The sequence below is a fragment of the Calonectris borealis genome, chromosome 2, assembly GCF_964195595.1.
Source record: "Calonectris borealis chromosome 2, bCalBor7.hap1.2, whole genome shotgun sequence".
Classification (NCBI taxonomy): Eukaryota; Metazoa; Chordata; class Aves; order Procellariiformes; family Procellariidae; genus Calonectris; species Calonectris borealis.
Window position 1 is genome coordinate 158,102,371 of NC_134313.1, and position 16,575 is coordinate 158,118,945.

The following is a 16,575-nucleotide window of genomic DNA, read 5'->3' on the forward strand; positions in this document are numbered from 1 at the left end:
CTCAGTCATCACAGAATTCGAATCCATAATTACAGTGGTTGCCTGGATCTAGAATTTTGGTCCCCTGTTTAAAGAGAGAAGGTTTGGGTGCCACCCCTACCCCCTAACACTTACCACTTGCAGGATACTTGAAACACTTTCCCATGAAACTTCTACAATATTATCACCTCCATCAACCATTCCCTGGTAACCCTGAAACAGAAAAAGTATTTCAGAAGTCTGATTTGAAAAATTGTGTAATATTTCCACTGCAGTAATACTCACCTTGTGTATTTTAATGCAACTAATAATGCAAGTAATAAAAAAGACCAAATAAAAAAATATTCAATTTAAATGAAACAACATTCAAACAGGTATCATATTAGGCAGGAAAAAAGCCAAACAAACCCTCTTCCTAAAAGATCAGTTCCAAAGACAACTTCAAGATAAAGTAATACTTTACACAGATTACACAGCTTATAAACTAGAATGGCAACATATTTGTCCTTTCTTAGGAATAAATATTCAATTATTTTTGAAAAACTACAAGGACACAAGAACTTTGAAAGCATGATAAAATGTGCTTCCTAAAAACATAACCTCAGCCTGAGGTCATGATCTTTGAAAAATATCTAACTTTATAACACTTTGTATCCTTTTTCCCCCAAGGTAGGTATAAGCAAAACAAAATAAAGAGCACTTTTCATAAAGGAAGAAGAAATCAAGTCACATAATCTTTATTCCTTTTTGGAGGCAGTTACACAATAAATAGATGAAAGAAATTTAGTATAAAAATACAACTTTTAGTGATGCATTTAAGAAATCCTTAATACCTTAACTCAGATGGTCTTCAGAAACCAATGCATGCTCTAATATAGAAAGAACTACACTTAGTTGAAAGAAGAAAAACTATCCAGTGAGCAGCTGAAAGGTTTTGCTATGCCTGGCTTTATTAACTCTCTGCATAAATACTAGCAGAAAGATAGTGACAATTACAGATTCCTTTCCATTAGGTGATATTGTGAACACTGATTAAAAACAAAAAGAAAATACAGCAAAGTTCTGACCTGGAAAAACCTGATACTGACATCAGAATAAAACTGGAGTTACCATTCAACTTTTTGACATTTAAATCCAAAGGGAAAAAAACATGCTAGGTCAAAGAAAACTAACAAAAACCACCAAATAAAAATAAACATGACCACATTTATGTCTCCATTTTTAGATTATGTCTACATATGGATAATCATGCTGAGGAACAACCAGTTAACCTTTCTTCTGTAGGCAGTTCCTGCAAGACTGTACATTAAGGTTCTCAATAATAAATCAGGTGGAACTAGAAACAGAAGGGAGTTTAGAAGGCAGCTAAACTGACATTATAAACTGGAGGCACTTACTTTGGCACAATCCAGAGTACATGTAGATTTTATCCAGTAAGCAGTAACTTGGAAATGTACGAAGCCTACACTGGCTTAAAAAGCCATATATATCTTATGTGAATACTATATCATACTTGGAATCCCTCACTAGCGTGACAGGATAAGAATATAAAGATGACCTGGACTCAGCAAAAGTACAAGTTACTCAAATTAAACTTTCTAGGATTCTAGTACAGATTCCAAGGGGAAAGCGTAAAAGCTTCTGTTCAGTGAGACTTGACTAATGAATTTACATGTAAGATGATCAAGTAATAGTAAAGAAACAGCTAGGTGGAAAACAACCTATGTCTCTAATTTCTGTCATTCAAAAGATCTTTTCAATATTATGTATACTCTCCAGATAATTTTGATATGTATCTAATGTCATAGATACATACTGTCTTGTGTTCTAATGTATACACATAATGACTTGAAGCTAAGACATTATTTGCACAATTCCTTCAAAATTAGAGCAAGTTGGGAAAGAAATAATGTTTAATCTACATATCAACTTAAAAAAAAAAAAATATTCTTTCTCAGATAAAGTGCGAAGATCTTCAGACAGAAACATTCCAATGGATCAAACTGAGCTTGATGAAGGCTAATAAATTAGCAAGCTCACTTATCACAAGTTTGCTTGTTTTTTGTTTTTAAAGCAAAGAATCCAAAGTTCCTTGTATGACTAATGGATTGAAAGCTTTTCCTGTCGGTGTTCCTGTTGGCAACTACAATAACACAAAGATTCATAGGCAACAAATTCTGAAAGAATAGTGTGATGTTGCATCCTAACCGAGTTTGTAACACTGACTATAGCAAGCTGTACTACAAGCTGACAAAAATATACACAGTTCACATATTTGCTTCAATCATTCATCTTCCATTTTTTCTTGAGAGGAAAAATAAAGTAGATCCAAGAAAGTAATATATAAAGTATATACATAATTATATACATATCATGAGACTCATGGGTGAAAATTCCTAATTCTAACAAATCTAAAACACAGGGGAAAGCAAACAGATAAACTACTATTTGAAATTGTCTGTAAGATCTGAAACACCTTACAGCTAGGCTAAGGATAAGCTATGACAAACTCCTGCACCATGCATTTTTAAAGTAGAAAGAAGTCATGCATTCTAGTCAGGAGTCCACATCAGTTCTACTTTCTCTGTGTAGACAAGCAAGAATAGGGACTGTATTAACAATTCCTCCCGCTACAAGGTAAGGACAGGGAGCTTTTGGAACAGGCCTGATATATTTCAGCTGTTACATTAGCTTTTCCTAACTCAGTTCTCCTTGCCAAGTAAGTGTATGTAAGCTAGCTCTGAATTGTAGTTAGAATTTCCACACTGTTCTTCCATACCATTAAGAGATACAAAAGCCATAGAATTAAAACAGCTTTCTAGAAAAGCTATAAGGAAAAAAAGACGACCAATTATAATTGAAGTATTAATAATGATCATGATTTCCATTCATCACTTTAGTTTTTTAAACACTGATGCTAACTTGAGGACTGGGCAATACATTTTAAAGGTGGAATTTAGCTTGAAATATTGTATCAAATAGTTCAACACTTATAATTGTCTGGTTACTGAAAATTACTAGCAGATGAAGACAGATCTTAATAAAAAGAGGGGACCTGTCAATTTACATTTAAAAAAAAAAAATCTTACTTAGATTCTAAAAACAGCATCTTGGGTACTAAGATACTAAAACTATGGGGCAAGAATGGGGAAAAAAGTAAACTGTCAAAAGTAGAGCAAGCACTATACTTGAAGATCAACCCCATTTTATGCTTATTCCTTCCTCTACCTAAAATCTGAATATTCAAAGATGAACTAGAGGAAATCTCTGAGAGTCATATGTTCACAGGGTACATACATATACACTGTAACTCCCGGAGAGAGTGGCAGAGACAGCAGACTTGCTTCCAGTCTTAACTCCACAAACAAAAGCTTTCGAAAAAGAACAAGCCATCTTCTGATATGTTACATGCGAGACATTTGGGGCTTTCACAGTTTTTTAAGTTTACTTACTGAGCTTTTTTTAGGTATTGCTCGACAACGTAAAATACTAGCATCACTGAGTGCACAAACCACCACATAAAAGACATGAATTTTTCCTCACAGAAATCCGTGACTGCCGTACCATTGCATTTCCAATGCTGGCCTCTTGAGAAAAAGATTCTTAATCAAGATGAAGAATCTAAAAGTTCCATAGCTTAGTAGTAAGAGCACGCATCCACTGGGAACTATGTGCTTCAATCCTGGAAAAAGGGCAGGTTATTTGTATTATATTATATTTAAGACCTCAGTTTCTAAAATGAATTGCCATATGAGAGGCATCACTTTTTCTTCTCATTCTCAATTTAAAAAAAAACAAACAAAACCAACTTAAATCACTTCTGATTAGTGAAAAAATTTAAACTAGCCTCCTAGAGCAGCTTGGTACTTTCACATGTACTTCCACCTCCTAGATTTTCACAGCATGAATGAAGTAAGTCCACGGGTATTCAAATTTTAATTCAGATTGGGGTAGATTTGAGGAATAATGTGATGCTAGTCAGTGAGGGTGACTACAGACTGTTTATATACTAAAAAAAAATACTAAAAGATGTTAACATGAATAAAATATGAAACTAGGGCAACTGTATAGAGTAAGCACTGTTTCCATGAATTAATAGCAAAAATTTCAAATGTGCTAATTTCAATGAATTAAGATACAAAGGTTTTTTTGAATTTTATAACTATAAACTTAGTTTTTTATATAAACTATACAAATTATATATACATGTAATAAATTATAATTTTGTATGTCCAAATAGCCCATGAATTCCAATATCTAACTGTTTCTTTCTTTGGGCTTTGGTAAACCCAACTTAAAAAAGGCTAGAAAATTACTTATATCTAGTTCATTGCCAATTTTTATTTATTTATCTTGGTAATCTCTCTCTTACCACAAAATGAAGCAAAATGGAGTTAGGAAACAAAAGGAAAATAGAGATATTGTTTTACTTAGAATATGGAGCTAGTTTTGGCCACAACTGTAGAAGACAGATGGTTTTACAGTATAAAAAAGTTCTTACGACAGAGAAAGTTACAGGAGAAAAAGAGCATATGACAATTAGAGCAAAGTAGGCTTGAAAAGGCTGAGACCTTTAACTCCATTTTTGGCTCCAAATATGAAAACATTTTTCACCTTTCAGATGTTGCCACTTCAGGTTTTTTCTTCACTTTTTCAGAGCAGCTTCAATACAAGGATCACTTTACCCTGACGTACGTGTGTCTAGTTAAAATGCCTACTCAAAATGTAGGCTAAAAATATACTATTCTCATTGCTTAACACACTGAAGTCTGCATTTGATAAACTGTAATTTTTAGAAGGACCTTATTAAAAGTATTAAATAAAATAACTTCAGGTATATACAAAAATACATCTCCTCTGTATACATCATGCAAAGGCTTATAATAGGGATCGTTAGTGACAAGTCTTACCCTAAGATTTTTACCTTCCACTATACTTGGTCACCTGCATCTGTTTCCTATTTCAAAGTGCTGAAATTAAATAGTTGTTTCGTTTCAAAGCTTGCAACAGTGTTTCTCTGAAGCGCTTACATGCATTGTGAAAGGAAACTGACTTCATGTTTTAATTAACACAGAGTCAGAGGGGAAAAAAGCTTAGCATTCAGTACTTCCTGAAACACAGAACTGAATGGACTAATCTAGAAGCAAAAATCTCTTTCAGAGCTATTACCCATACTTACAGTGAAATGTGCATTTTTCTCCCAGACTGCGCTGTTACAATGAAGATAGAATGACAATATATAATGGAAACTGAAAATTCTAACGTTGACTTGATTTTTACAATCGATTTTCACATTGGCAAACTCTAGCAATTAGCAGAGGAACATGATAACTCAAATAGTGCAATTTTGTTTAGTTCAGAAAAACAGAAATTTCTAAATTTCTCTGGAAATTTATCATTGAATACACTCTGTGATACAAAACAGCTTTTAAAAGCTGACAAAAGTAAACATACTGTACGATGAACTACAAAGATGGTAATTCTTAAGTTAAACATAATTAAAAAAAAAAAATCCAAGTTCTGGCCTTTAAAAACAGTCAAAAACCCCCTCCTTATTTCCACAGAAGTATCTGACCCATTTCACCAAGCCTGCAAAACAGCTGAACACTGAAGGAATTCTAGAGATTGGCCATGTAATTAGCACACACTAAGTATTCAGAGCTATTTGCTGTAGCACTGTAGTACAAAAGAATTTTGGAGCACAGTGCTCTGCTTATTTGCATTTCAATATACTTCACATCTCTTTAGTAAATGAGCTATAGGAATAAGCAGACACAGAAAGAAAATGGATAAATAGCTACCTTTTAAAGCTAAACTGATATTTTGCATGCGCAAAACAAAAACCAAAGTACTCTCCTGGCACTTCTATGAATTATAGTACTCCGTATTTTTATATTAAACATTAAAATTACATTTTGCTAGGAATATTACCTACCAAGTTTTGCCCCATATAAAATGTTTATTATGATTCGTAATCACCTCAAACTTCTAAGGAGTTGTATAAGAATTCCAGCATGAACAGAATGACTTTTTGCTAAATATATTTACTGTACTGTTTAATCTGCAAATTTTATAAAAACTGAAAGTGTCTTTCCGGCAGAAGTCTAACTATAACTTAGTATTCCAGTAAGACATACACATATAGTATTGATTTGGCATTTACGTTAAACTCATCATTTTTGCATATCAAATAATTGCTACAGAAGTTAACAATCTTCATGCACATGCAGTCATAAGCTTCAACCACAAAATTCTGATGTCTGGACACACTACTGATGGTGCAGGTTTTTTGGTGGGGTCTTTTTTGTTGGTTGGTTGGAGTTTTTTCAGTTACAACTTCCTACCTATAAGCCAGGAAAGATGGCACCAGCCTGACAGTACTCTTGACCAAAAAGAAGTTGTGTAATCTGTGAAATGAGGGTGATGTCACATCCTTATCATACTCTAGGAGAATGGACTGGGGGAAAGTCAAGGGGTTAAGAATTAGTAGTTTAACTAGGTTTAGGAAGGTATTTATGAAGTACAATATTTGGGGCCAAACATCGAACAAGTACACAAATACAAAGCTTGCTGCTGGGTGACAACCATCTCTGGTTTTCTCAGTATTTTCAAGCTTCTGGTGGCACATGAAGAATTCCATATATTTAAAAAATTTCTTTTAAATTAAATAGTTTTAGCATATACCTTGTGAAAAGTACTTTCCACAAAAATAAAAAATATGAAATAAAATGTCGATATGATGAAAGGGAATGACATCTACAATGTTTTTTAATTTATACTATTCACTCTCCATGACGTTTCCACAAAAACTCAAGTAAAGCCAGAGGACAAATACAAAATGAATAAAACAAAAACTAACCTCATAAACAAAATACACTTTGGCTTTTACATAGATTCCCATGCGTACTACTGCGCGCACAGCAGCATTCATACCTGGGAAGAAAAAGCAAAATCACATTGTTATACGTTATCCAATATTTTTTGTATACTATAAATGTTCATTGTCTTTAAAAAAAAGGAATCATTAATTCATTCCTAAAGAAAGACAATGATCAGCATCTATTAAAACAGAAATTCATTTAACGACAGTGCAATCAGCCCATGAATATTAAGAATGCAGAACTATTTCCTTTGTTACAATAATTATGTGGATGCCAGTATGTGTGTTCATCAGAGATTAAATTGCTGCTGATTGTAAAACAGCATTGTAAAAGTAACAGCTACTAAATCAGAAACAGAAAGTAAATTCATTTCACAATAATGATTAGTTTTCTATCTGAAATGTAAAACATTCAGCCAGTTAAAATTTAGCTTCTTCAAAGGAGAAATTATACTGTAACAGTTCTTCTTCCTGAATTTTCCAAAGTAACACAGGTGTATACACAGTATTTTCTGGGGAGCACAGCCAAAGCTCCTGACATGGACAGGTGCCCACTTAAAAAGGCAGAAGTAGCAGCAAATTAACAGAAGAAATGCTGCATAGACTCATTTGACAGAAAAGTGCCTAAATGCCACTTTGCTTCCCGGAATTGCAAGCTCACATTGGAATTCTCTGCTCACAGACATCTGACAAATTATACTAATGTAAAATCTTCCATTTAAGTCCAATGGCCAAACACTTAACTTCCTGAGCAACAGTGGAAGTTCCACTGGTCCCCCTACATGGGTCAAATGAATTTCTGTTTCAACCCATCCCTTCAGATACTCTGTGTTACCTTACTCATTGTTCACGAAGTTCCCAAAAGTAATAAACTAATTGCTTCCATACCACTTAAACAGACACAAGAGATTATGCAAAGCATGAGGACAGAAGAAGTAGTTAGGCTACAGTAAAAGAAATAGCCTCAGCACATTAGTTGAAAAGGGACGCCAGAAACGTGACAATCCAAAATATTGGGCACCGATTCTCCAAATCTGTTGCACTTAATATCAAAACAGCAAAGTAGTAGGTCTGCTGTTCGACATAGGTCTTAAGTGTTCACCTATCTGAAGATGTAAAAAGTCAGTAACTAGAAACCCACAACACAGTAAGCCATAAAGACCTATTCCTACAATATCCAACATTATTGAAAAAAATACTGAGCTATTTAAAATACTGTCTGAATAAAGAATGAGACTGAGGTTTTCTCAAAGATGTATTACTTAGGAAGAAACCAGAAATTCCCTGAAGTTGCCCAATGCAAAACAAAAAATTAAGTTTGCCAAAATCAAAAGCTGCTTACTTGTTTGTATAGATGTCACTTAGCCTTAAGATTAAAATCACAAGCAACAGTGTTTTCACATCAATTCTCTATTAGGAAACAACAGCAAGAATTCTCTCAGCCAGAGTCAGCCTTGTGGCAGAGCTGGAAAAAGTTCTCAAATGCCAAGACAGCTAAAAGCACAGCTTTGGATGATGAACTGGATGATGCCAAAGAAAAGCAGAGAATCTCATCTGACAGGTTGTATTGAAAAGAAAGTTAGCATGCTAAGTCTCAGATCAAAACAGATCTACTACACAGAACAAAGTTATCTCCTCAGTGAAACAGTTTTCTTAAGAGAAAGAACACTCCCACCCCCCTCACACACAATGTCCCCTGGAAAGTGGAGACAAAGACCTTTAACTTTGTAGAACTGACAGTTCTTCACAGCACTGCCATTTTCCTCAAACAGGGAAGACATAAGCACAAGCTACTCCTTTCGTCAAAGTCCACAGCTTGCTTCTATTAATGCACAACACATTGTGTGGGAGGTTGTATTGGGTTTTGTTGTTGGTTGGTAGGAAGGTTTTTTGGTAGTTTGGGTTTTGTTTTTTTTTTTTTTTGGCGGGCGGGGGTGGGGAACAGGGGGTGTTGTCATTGTTTGTTTGTGGAGGGTTTTTTTTAGAGATAAGCAAAACTTTTTATATTATCCATTTGGCTGCAAAATTCTAGAAGAGCACCTAAAAAGTTCATTTTCTGAAGGGAAAAAGTTCATCCTCACCAGGTGAGGACTACTCAGAACTGCCCTTTTAAGAACCTTCCGTTTTTGAGGTTCAACTTTGTCACCTCTCCCGTTTGGCACCTGAGAAGAAACACTAAGACTGTTTCAGGTATCTAATATATGTTCAGTTATACTCTGGTGTCTCATTCAGCAGTAGTCTCTGTACTCCAAGTATCTAACTAGAATAAAGAAAAAGTGTCTGTGATCCAAACAGACTAAAGCAGAATAGTTTTGTCAGCAAAAATAAATATTTAATAAAGTAGGAAGACATTAAATATAAACATTCACATATCTACCAAAGACAACATACTTGTCTTTTACCTGTTTCTTGCCCACATTTCTGCTTTATTGGTCATGTATCCTAGCTTTTTATCTTCAGCATGCACCCCTCTTAATCAGTGTATTTTAAAGAAGGGTAGTAACTCTGTTCTCATTACAAATTCTCCAGATCTGCCATACCTTTGTTATGTATAAATTAGCCTACAAATGTTGATTTAGCTTAACGTTCATGCTTCTTCTAAAACAGAGTAAAATATAAGCATTTATTTCTCAAAATGACAAATCCATTAATTCTTTCCATGTGAATATATTCATAATACAACCACATACTTTCTTAGTGAATACTTTCTAGTTTCCATGTGTCTTACATGACAAATTGGTAAAATTCATAATTTGTCTGCTGCGAGAAAGCGCAACAGCCCAGGGAAAAAACCCACAAATTACAGACGGAAAGCATCTTCTCAATACCACCACCATAACTTTATAAGTTTATGCAACATACATTATAATTTGGCAATGTATATTTTACCTCTTTACACTGAAAAAGGACTTGGGTGTTTATTGGCAAGTTCCTAAAGAAGTGGCTTACATTTCAGAAGGGCTGAGGACTGAACGATGTTATAATTTGATATCTACAAAATACAGTTAAAACATTGAAGCTTTAGACTTTCACATGTTGGCTATCTAAATCTGAATACACTGCTTGCTGTGATTCAAGTATGTAAATACAGAGAATTTCATGAAGTCTCTGTAGAACTTGTCTAACAAAATGTTGCTGTATTTGATTATTTGTGGAGTGTTACAATAGTATTTGTGAATTACCATAATAACTATGAAATGTCATTATGTGCTTATTACTGAAAAAGAGGTTTACCGGGTTAACCATGAATTTAGTCCTGAATAATAAATATAGCCTGATAAACATATAGGATTAGAATAGCAGCTTCAAAAGAAAGCCACAAGTAAAACCAGTATTTTTTTTATAACTTAAGAACTATTTAAAATCTTTCTGAATTACCACTTGCTTTTGAATTAAAGCCTTTGACAGAGGAAAAGATTTATTTTGCTCTTTTGGACTCAGCAAAGATTAAGTACTCTGCAACTACTTACATGGCTTTACATAATGTCTGAGTCAATAATTTAATGTCCTTCTTGATATTGTCTATTCAATTGCCTTTGAAAGCAATGATTTTCATAGCAGGGTTACAAACAGTACTGCAGAAATCTTTAGATTATTTTAAAGGCACTCCCTTCCCCCAAAAGAGTATTCCTCTCCCGTGCCCTACATCCTGTTCCACATACATAAGCACCACTACAACAGAGGAGTTTGAGTAAAATTAAAACACTATTTTGTGTTTAAGCCAAGTTTTTCCTCACTTTAGTCAGCTAGACAGGCCTTTAAATAAATAACTGTAATACTAACCATATAAAAGAAAAATCAAAACTATGCATCTTGGACAAGCATCAAGAAATACTTAAGTACCACCAATTTTAAAGATAAACATTGGCTTTAATGAATGCTTAATGACTTAGTGTTTAAGTGCTACCCCGAATAAAGATCCAGACTTAGACTATATAGCAAAACACAGAAACTAAGGAAAATGCCTAAACGTTACCAAACAGAAAGACTTTATTCAAGTACGTAAATGGATGTATCAGTTATGATGTAAGAGCCTATAATCATCAAAAAGAAAAATGAGAAAAAACAGTCAAATACAAGAACTGAACAAATTATTAAGAAAACAATTTGGGTTTGTTCCATTTACTTTTAATTAAATAACAGATTTTATTGCATATAATCACAATAATGATTCTAGACCCCTGAAGAAAATACTATACTATTTTTCTAAACAGTAACACTGTATTAGATCAGAACATTCTACTGCACAAATATATACAATAGCATAACATATAGACAACATACATCTCCTCCTTTAAAATAAAAAAAAAATCTTAAGAGACTAGTTTCAATCATATAATCCACTAATTATAGAAGCAGTTCCTCCAAAATATTAAATGTATTGAAATAGTTACACTCATCCATTAATAGCTACATTCCTTAATTTTGCATACAAATTATACTTATAATATTATATATATGGACATATATATACATATGTATTTTATACACATGTCTATATACACACACACAGTATTATTTCATGGAAAAAGTGCCTTTCTGGGGGGCTAGAATTCAAAAATTCCTTGTGACTATCTTCAAATTACGTAAGTGTTAACAAATAAACTCTGTAATTTGGACAACATAAAAGGAGTATGGGTTGTTTTGGTTTGGTTTGTTTGTTTTCCCCTTTTTTTTTGTTTGAATTTATTTTTTATTTTATTTTATTTGTTCAGTGGCAAAATTTCTTCTTCTATCATATGCTACCAGGACAAGATCAGTACATCTGTCCTACCATATTAAATATGTCTTGTGATGTTCCTCAGAAGCCTTTAATGCTTCAAGAGTAGAAGTATGTAGATCTTTGCTTCCACAGTCATGGCGTGTGGTATTCCAAAACTCTGGAATCCAAGAGGCTATAGGGTTCTTTTTAGCTGCTTCTAAGCTCAATATTTGCTCAAGGAGTGGAGTTTTTTTTATTTGTTCAGTGGCAAAATTTCTTCTTCCACTGTAAGTTACCAGGACAAGTGCAGTACATCTGCATTACTATATTAAATATGCCTTGAAATGTGGGAAGCCTGTAACACTTCCAACATAGAGAGATGTAGATATTTACTTTGGCAGTCATGGTCTATGATATTCCAGACCATTTCCATGTAATCCATAAGTCCCTTACTTATGCTGTCTTCCACAACACTAAATCTTTGAGTTTATCTCAGAAATAACACGGTCACATTCAAAGACAACAATCTTGAGCCAGTAAATTGGGCAACAGCTCGAAGTAGCCACAAACACATCATTCCCCAACAGTACACAATCACTTTCTGTCAGAAGCTTTCAGATGATGTTGTTCCTGCTGCTGAGCCATACCTATCACGGTCCTAGAATAAGCAGTGTGATTGGAGGTTGTATGAACATAAGTGACCTACAGCAGCCAGATTGTCTGCGGCAGCCACTGGCAACCAGCATAAAATACAACCAGTGTACTTCATGATCTGAAGCAGACCGTGGCCAGAGAGTCCTACAAAATGAAGACAGAAGTGTGATATAAAACCCGTTTATTAGTCCACCTTTCTGAGCTGCAACCACTACAATTTAGAAATAGTCTACAAACAGAACTAACAGATTTTGATAATCTCTTGTCAAAACTTCTTTTGCCTCTCAAGGTGATTATGGTGGAAAATACTTGGTTTAGTTCACAGTTTAACAGCTGGCTAGCTAAAGTGATGGACTGTAAAGTTTAGTACTTAGAAACCTTAAGTGTACAAAATACATGTCTTTTTCCTCTGAAATAAATCTCTGATAAGTTCTTTAACTCCATCAAACAAAATAATATACCTGTGTTTAAAATATGGTGACTAAACCACAATAATTCCAGTATGACATATACACATTCTCTAGTCCTTAATATTCCACAGGTAGTAAAAAGGACAAACAAAAAACCTTGCAAGGAAATACCACAAATGTGGGGAAGTAATTTAAACCTTAACATGTCCTATAAATAGAAAGGCTTGTGTAATTTACCTAATGCTACTTCTAAATTATTAAAAAGTACAATAATAGCAAAGGCAATAAGTTCTATTTTAAAATAATTTCAAGCATATTTTGTTCTAAGCTAAGATTTACAGCCCCCCAATCTAAATCAAGGCACTTATTGACATGAAGATTACGTGTTTACTGCAACATTAATAGGTATTCTTTCCACTCAATTTCCTGTGAGTTTAGTTTGCATTACAGATATTCTAAAGTTTTCTAGTGTCTAACAAATCTAAAAAAAAAACCAAAAAAACCAACCAACCAAACAAAAAAACCCAACCAATCAACCAACCCCCCCAAAAAACCAAGAGACTGGAACTCTTTTTTTTTTATATTAGTACTTTCTTGCTTACTTCAGAGTTAGTAGTTTTGCCTGACCTACAGTTTGCTTGAACATCTATTTTCAAACACCTCTGCAATAACAGCAGCATATTTCCTTTTGCTTATACTTTACAACTTCACTTCTCTCGCACATTTGCCCTACAGAGGGCAAGTGACCTTGACAGGGCATGACTCATTCTGTCTCTTGTTTAACTCCTAACCTAGCACGCAAATAGACATGAGGTTGCATATTTTACACATCTATAGTGTTACTAAGATAGTAAGGGTTATGAACCTCACACAACCTGTGTTGTGTGATTCAGCTGAAACGATCAAGTTCTAAAATGTTGGTTTTTTTTTTCCTTGTTCTTGTAATTTAGGACAACAACGCTGCCTACAAAACGACTTGGAAGGCATCCAGTTCACTTTGTTTGGTCTTTTGACAACCTCACTCCCCAGACAGCAACTTTCACACGCTGTTACTTTTATCCCTCTATGTAAATATGCTGCAGTTCTAATCTGCCAGATAATAAAGATGTTACCCATGGATTCTGCAAGTCCTTTAAATGCTTTAATTCACATAGTGGCAAGTACAGATTAATACTTTATAAAGAGAGATACATCTGCTGCTGCATTACATAATCTCCAGCCACGTGGAAGCAAGTAGCAGGGCTCAGCCTCTTGCTGAATACGCTACTGCTCCTTGAGGCAATGCCCTGTCACACTTTAAAATTAAAATGGCGATTTGGCGACCAGACCATTAAAACAGAGATGCTTTGATTCACAGTCCCTCTTAGAATCATTTAGCAGCGGAATTGATGACACTGAGAGCAAACTGTGGATAGAACTTGAACAAATGTAACCCCACCGAGGGGCAAAAGAGAAGCCATTTAAGGGCATCGATTTGCTTTTTCTCCGGAACTGCCTCATTTTCCTTTCCGATTGGTACCAAATCCCTTCCACCCCTCATTAGAAAGAGTTTCCGATAATTCCAGGTAAACGCGGGGGCTCTCCGTTATTCCTGCGGGCAGAGGGAGGGAGGATGCTTCTCCCAGCCCAGATGACGCAAAGAGGCGGAACCTGCAGCGACTCGCAGCGGATCACGTACACACCGGCGGCGGGGAGGGCGCGCGGAGACACCGCTCTCTGCGAGCTACTCCTCACGGAGGCGCCGGGAGAGCGCGGGGAGGCGAGGCTGCTGCCGGCACCCCGAGGTACGGGACAGGACGCCCCCGCCGCGGATGCGGGCCGCTCCCCGCACGTCCGCACGTACAGAGCCGGGGAAAACGGCCATTGAACTACCGAGCCCACACGAAAAATAGGGAGAGGCTTTATTTCGCTCTCTGGTCTCTTCACAAACGCGAGCACGAGTGCCGTTTCTTCTTTAAGTGAAAGCACTTTCGAGCCACTCCCGGCAAAAAAAAAAAAAAAAAAAAGTAATTTAAGGGAAGGAGCTAAAAGCAATCATCACTAAACAACTCTTTCTGGCAAAAGCAGAGCAAGAGTCCTCTCAAAAAGCATGGAGCATTGCACTTTTGAAATCTTAATTAACTGAAACTTCCAACTATTAATATATACGAGCTTTTCTAGTAGAAAAGGGGAAACGAAAGTGTAGGGAAACATGACTTCATGATTAAGTATATTGCGATCAAGTCTCTTTTCTTTCCCTTCCCTCTGAATAGGCCTTTTGTTCGCCCTGTCCTGTAGCTGGTACTCCCTCTACATTTAAGAAATTTAAGGAGGTGAAACACGTTTCCAACATAGTCCTACGGGGCTAGAGAGTAAACTACCATGTGAGCTTTCTAAATCATGGGTAGGAACATAGCAGTGTTCCTGGTGCCAAAATGAAGTGAAAAGCAGATGAGGCGAGGGCTGGCAGAGCCCCAGCAGCGAAGACAGCCTCCCACCCACCGTGCAAGGCGGCACGACCTCCTCTCCCGCTCACATCTGCCATCCGCTCTCCCTCCTCACTCTCCTCTCCCCACCATCTCCCGAGGGGTGAAGACATTTTGGTGGTAAAAGTTATTGGAGCATTTCTACCCTCTTCCCTGCCAAGGCAGGCTCAGAGGAAATGTGATGAGAACGGGAGGGATGAGGAAGGATGAGGGTATGCTTGCAGCTCAGGCGCCCAGGCCGCGCAAAAATGATTTGTCTTTTAAACGAACTTAGTAAGAGAGACAGCTCAAAGGCCAGAGAAAGGAACCTGGGAACCACAGATAACTCGTGTGCCCCGCTCCCAGATCCCCCTCTTTCCACTACTTCCATGTGCGCGGCTCCCCGCAACCGCCCGAGGCAGCCCATGCTTCCCACTCCCTTCTCGCAGGCGCTGCTACACCCACCGGCTCCCTCCCCAGCCTCCCGCATGGGCGTCCTGCCTGCTTGGGAGGCCTTTTGCGCTCCTGCCTCCCTCATACCATCCCCCGAGGGGCTCCTCACCCTCCCTGTCCGCTGCCCCCATTCCCCACCGGGTCCGCAGTTCTCCCCCCAATCTTCTGCCTCTCCTTCCCCCTCCTCCTCCCCTCGCTCCCGGAGTGAACGGGACGAGCAGCTACCTTGGGCATCGCCGCCGCTGGTCAGCACCCCGATGGCCTTCCCGGTGCCCGAGAGGTTCTCGAAGAACTTCGGTTGGTGATCCATGGCGCTGCGGGGGTCGCTGGCCGCTGCCAGCGGGCGAGACGGAGCGAGGTCGCTGAGGGAGCCCCTGGCCGCGGGGCTCTGCCCTGCTACCCGAGGTGCACACTCCGCTGGATCAAATATTTAGCCTCTGCGGAAAAGGAACCCGAAAAAAAACCGGTGTAGGTGCGTATTTACAGACAGGTATATTTCTATAGAAAAAATGAGGGGAGGGGGCGGCTGTGTAAAAAAGCCCGGGGAAAACAAGAAGGTGAGGAGAGAGCGGAGGCGACAGGCAGCGCTCACATTGCAGCCAACTACCCGCCTCTCCCCCCGCCGTGCCCACCGCCGCTTCCTCTCCCCGCTCCCGCTGACAGCGCTACGCGGCGCCGCCCGGCACCGCCCTCCAACGCCCCTTCGGGAGCGGCGGATGACGGGCGGGCCAGGGGGCCAATGAGAAGGCGAGCTGCCGCCTCGAGCGGCGGCCGTTGCGGCGGGCGGTGCGGTGCGGTGCAGTGCAGTTACGTTCGGAGGGAGCTGGCAGGTGGGGGGAGGGGAGGAGGTGGCGCGAGGCGGAGGGAGCAGGCGGGGCGGTGCGGGGGCGGGAGTCCCCGCGGCGCCCTTCCTCCAGCGGCGCCTGAGGTGGGGGGATGCGGGGAACATGGCTGGCGCCTCGGCAGGGCGCAGCGGAGGGGGAGGGAGTTCTGTCGGCCAGAGTTAACTCATCCTCTCCGCCCTAGCGACTGAGTAACACCGCGTGTCCCCGT

General features: G+C 38.1%; 1 protein-coding gene and 1 long non-coding RNA gene across 9 annotated transcripts in view; one reads left to right on the forward strand and one right to left on the reverse strand.

Moving 5' to 3' along the window:
• PFKP (phosphofructokinase, platelet) overlaps positions 1–16,354 on the reverse strand; it is a 45,856-nt gene extending 29,502 nt beyond the window's left edge. For 2 of the 8 annotated variants that reach the window (XM_075144102.1, XM_075144098.1), the window contains exons 1-4: positions 16,115–16,217; positions 15,748–15,959; positions 6,839–6,912; positions 115–192 (exon numbers count right to left, since the gene is read on the reverse strand). In XM_075144102.1, coding sequence (XP_075000203.1) covers positions 115–192; positions 6,839–6,912; positions 15,748–15,832 — 237 coding nt within the window. In that variant the 5' untranslated portion in view covers positions 15,833–15,959; positions 16,115–16,217. Of the gene's footprint in view, positions 1–114; positions 193–6,838; positions 6,913–15,747 lie in introns of all 8 variants that reach the window. The other 6 variants (XM_075144103.1, XM_075144101.1, XM_075144100.1 and 3 more) reach the window with 6 other exon arrangements.
• The window catches only part of LOC142079607 (uncharacterized), an 81,992-nt gene continuing 81,721 nt past the window's right edge, over positions 16,305–16,575 (forward strand). The window contains exon 1 of the long non-coding RNA XR_012672729.1: positions 16,305–16,328. This is a non-coding gene — a long non-coding RNA (uncharacterized LOC142079607). The remainder of the gene's footprint in view (positions 16,329–16,575) is intronic.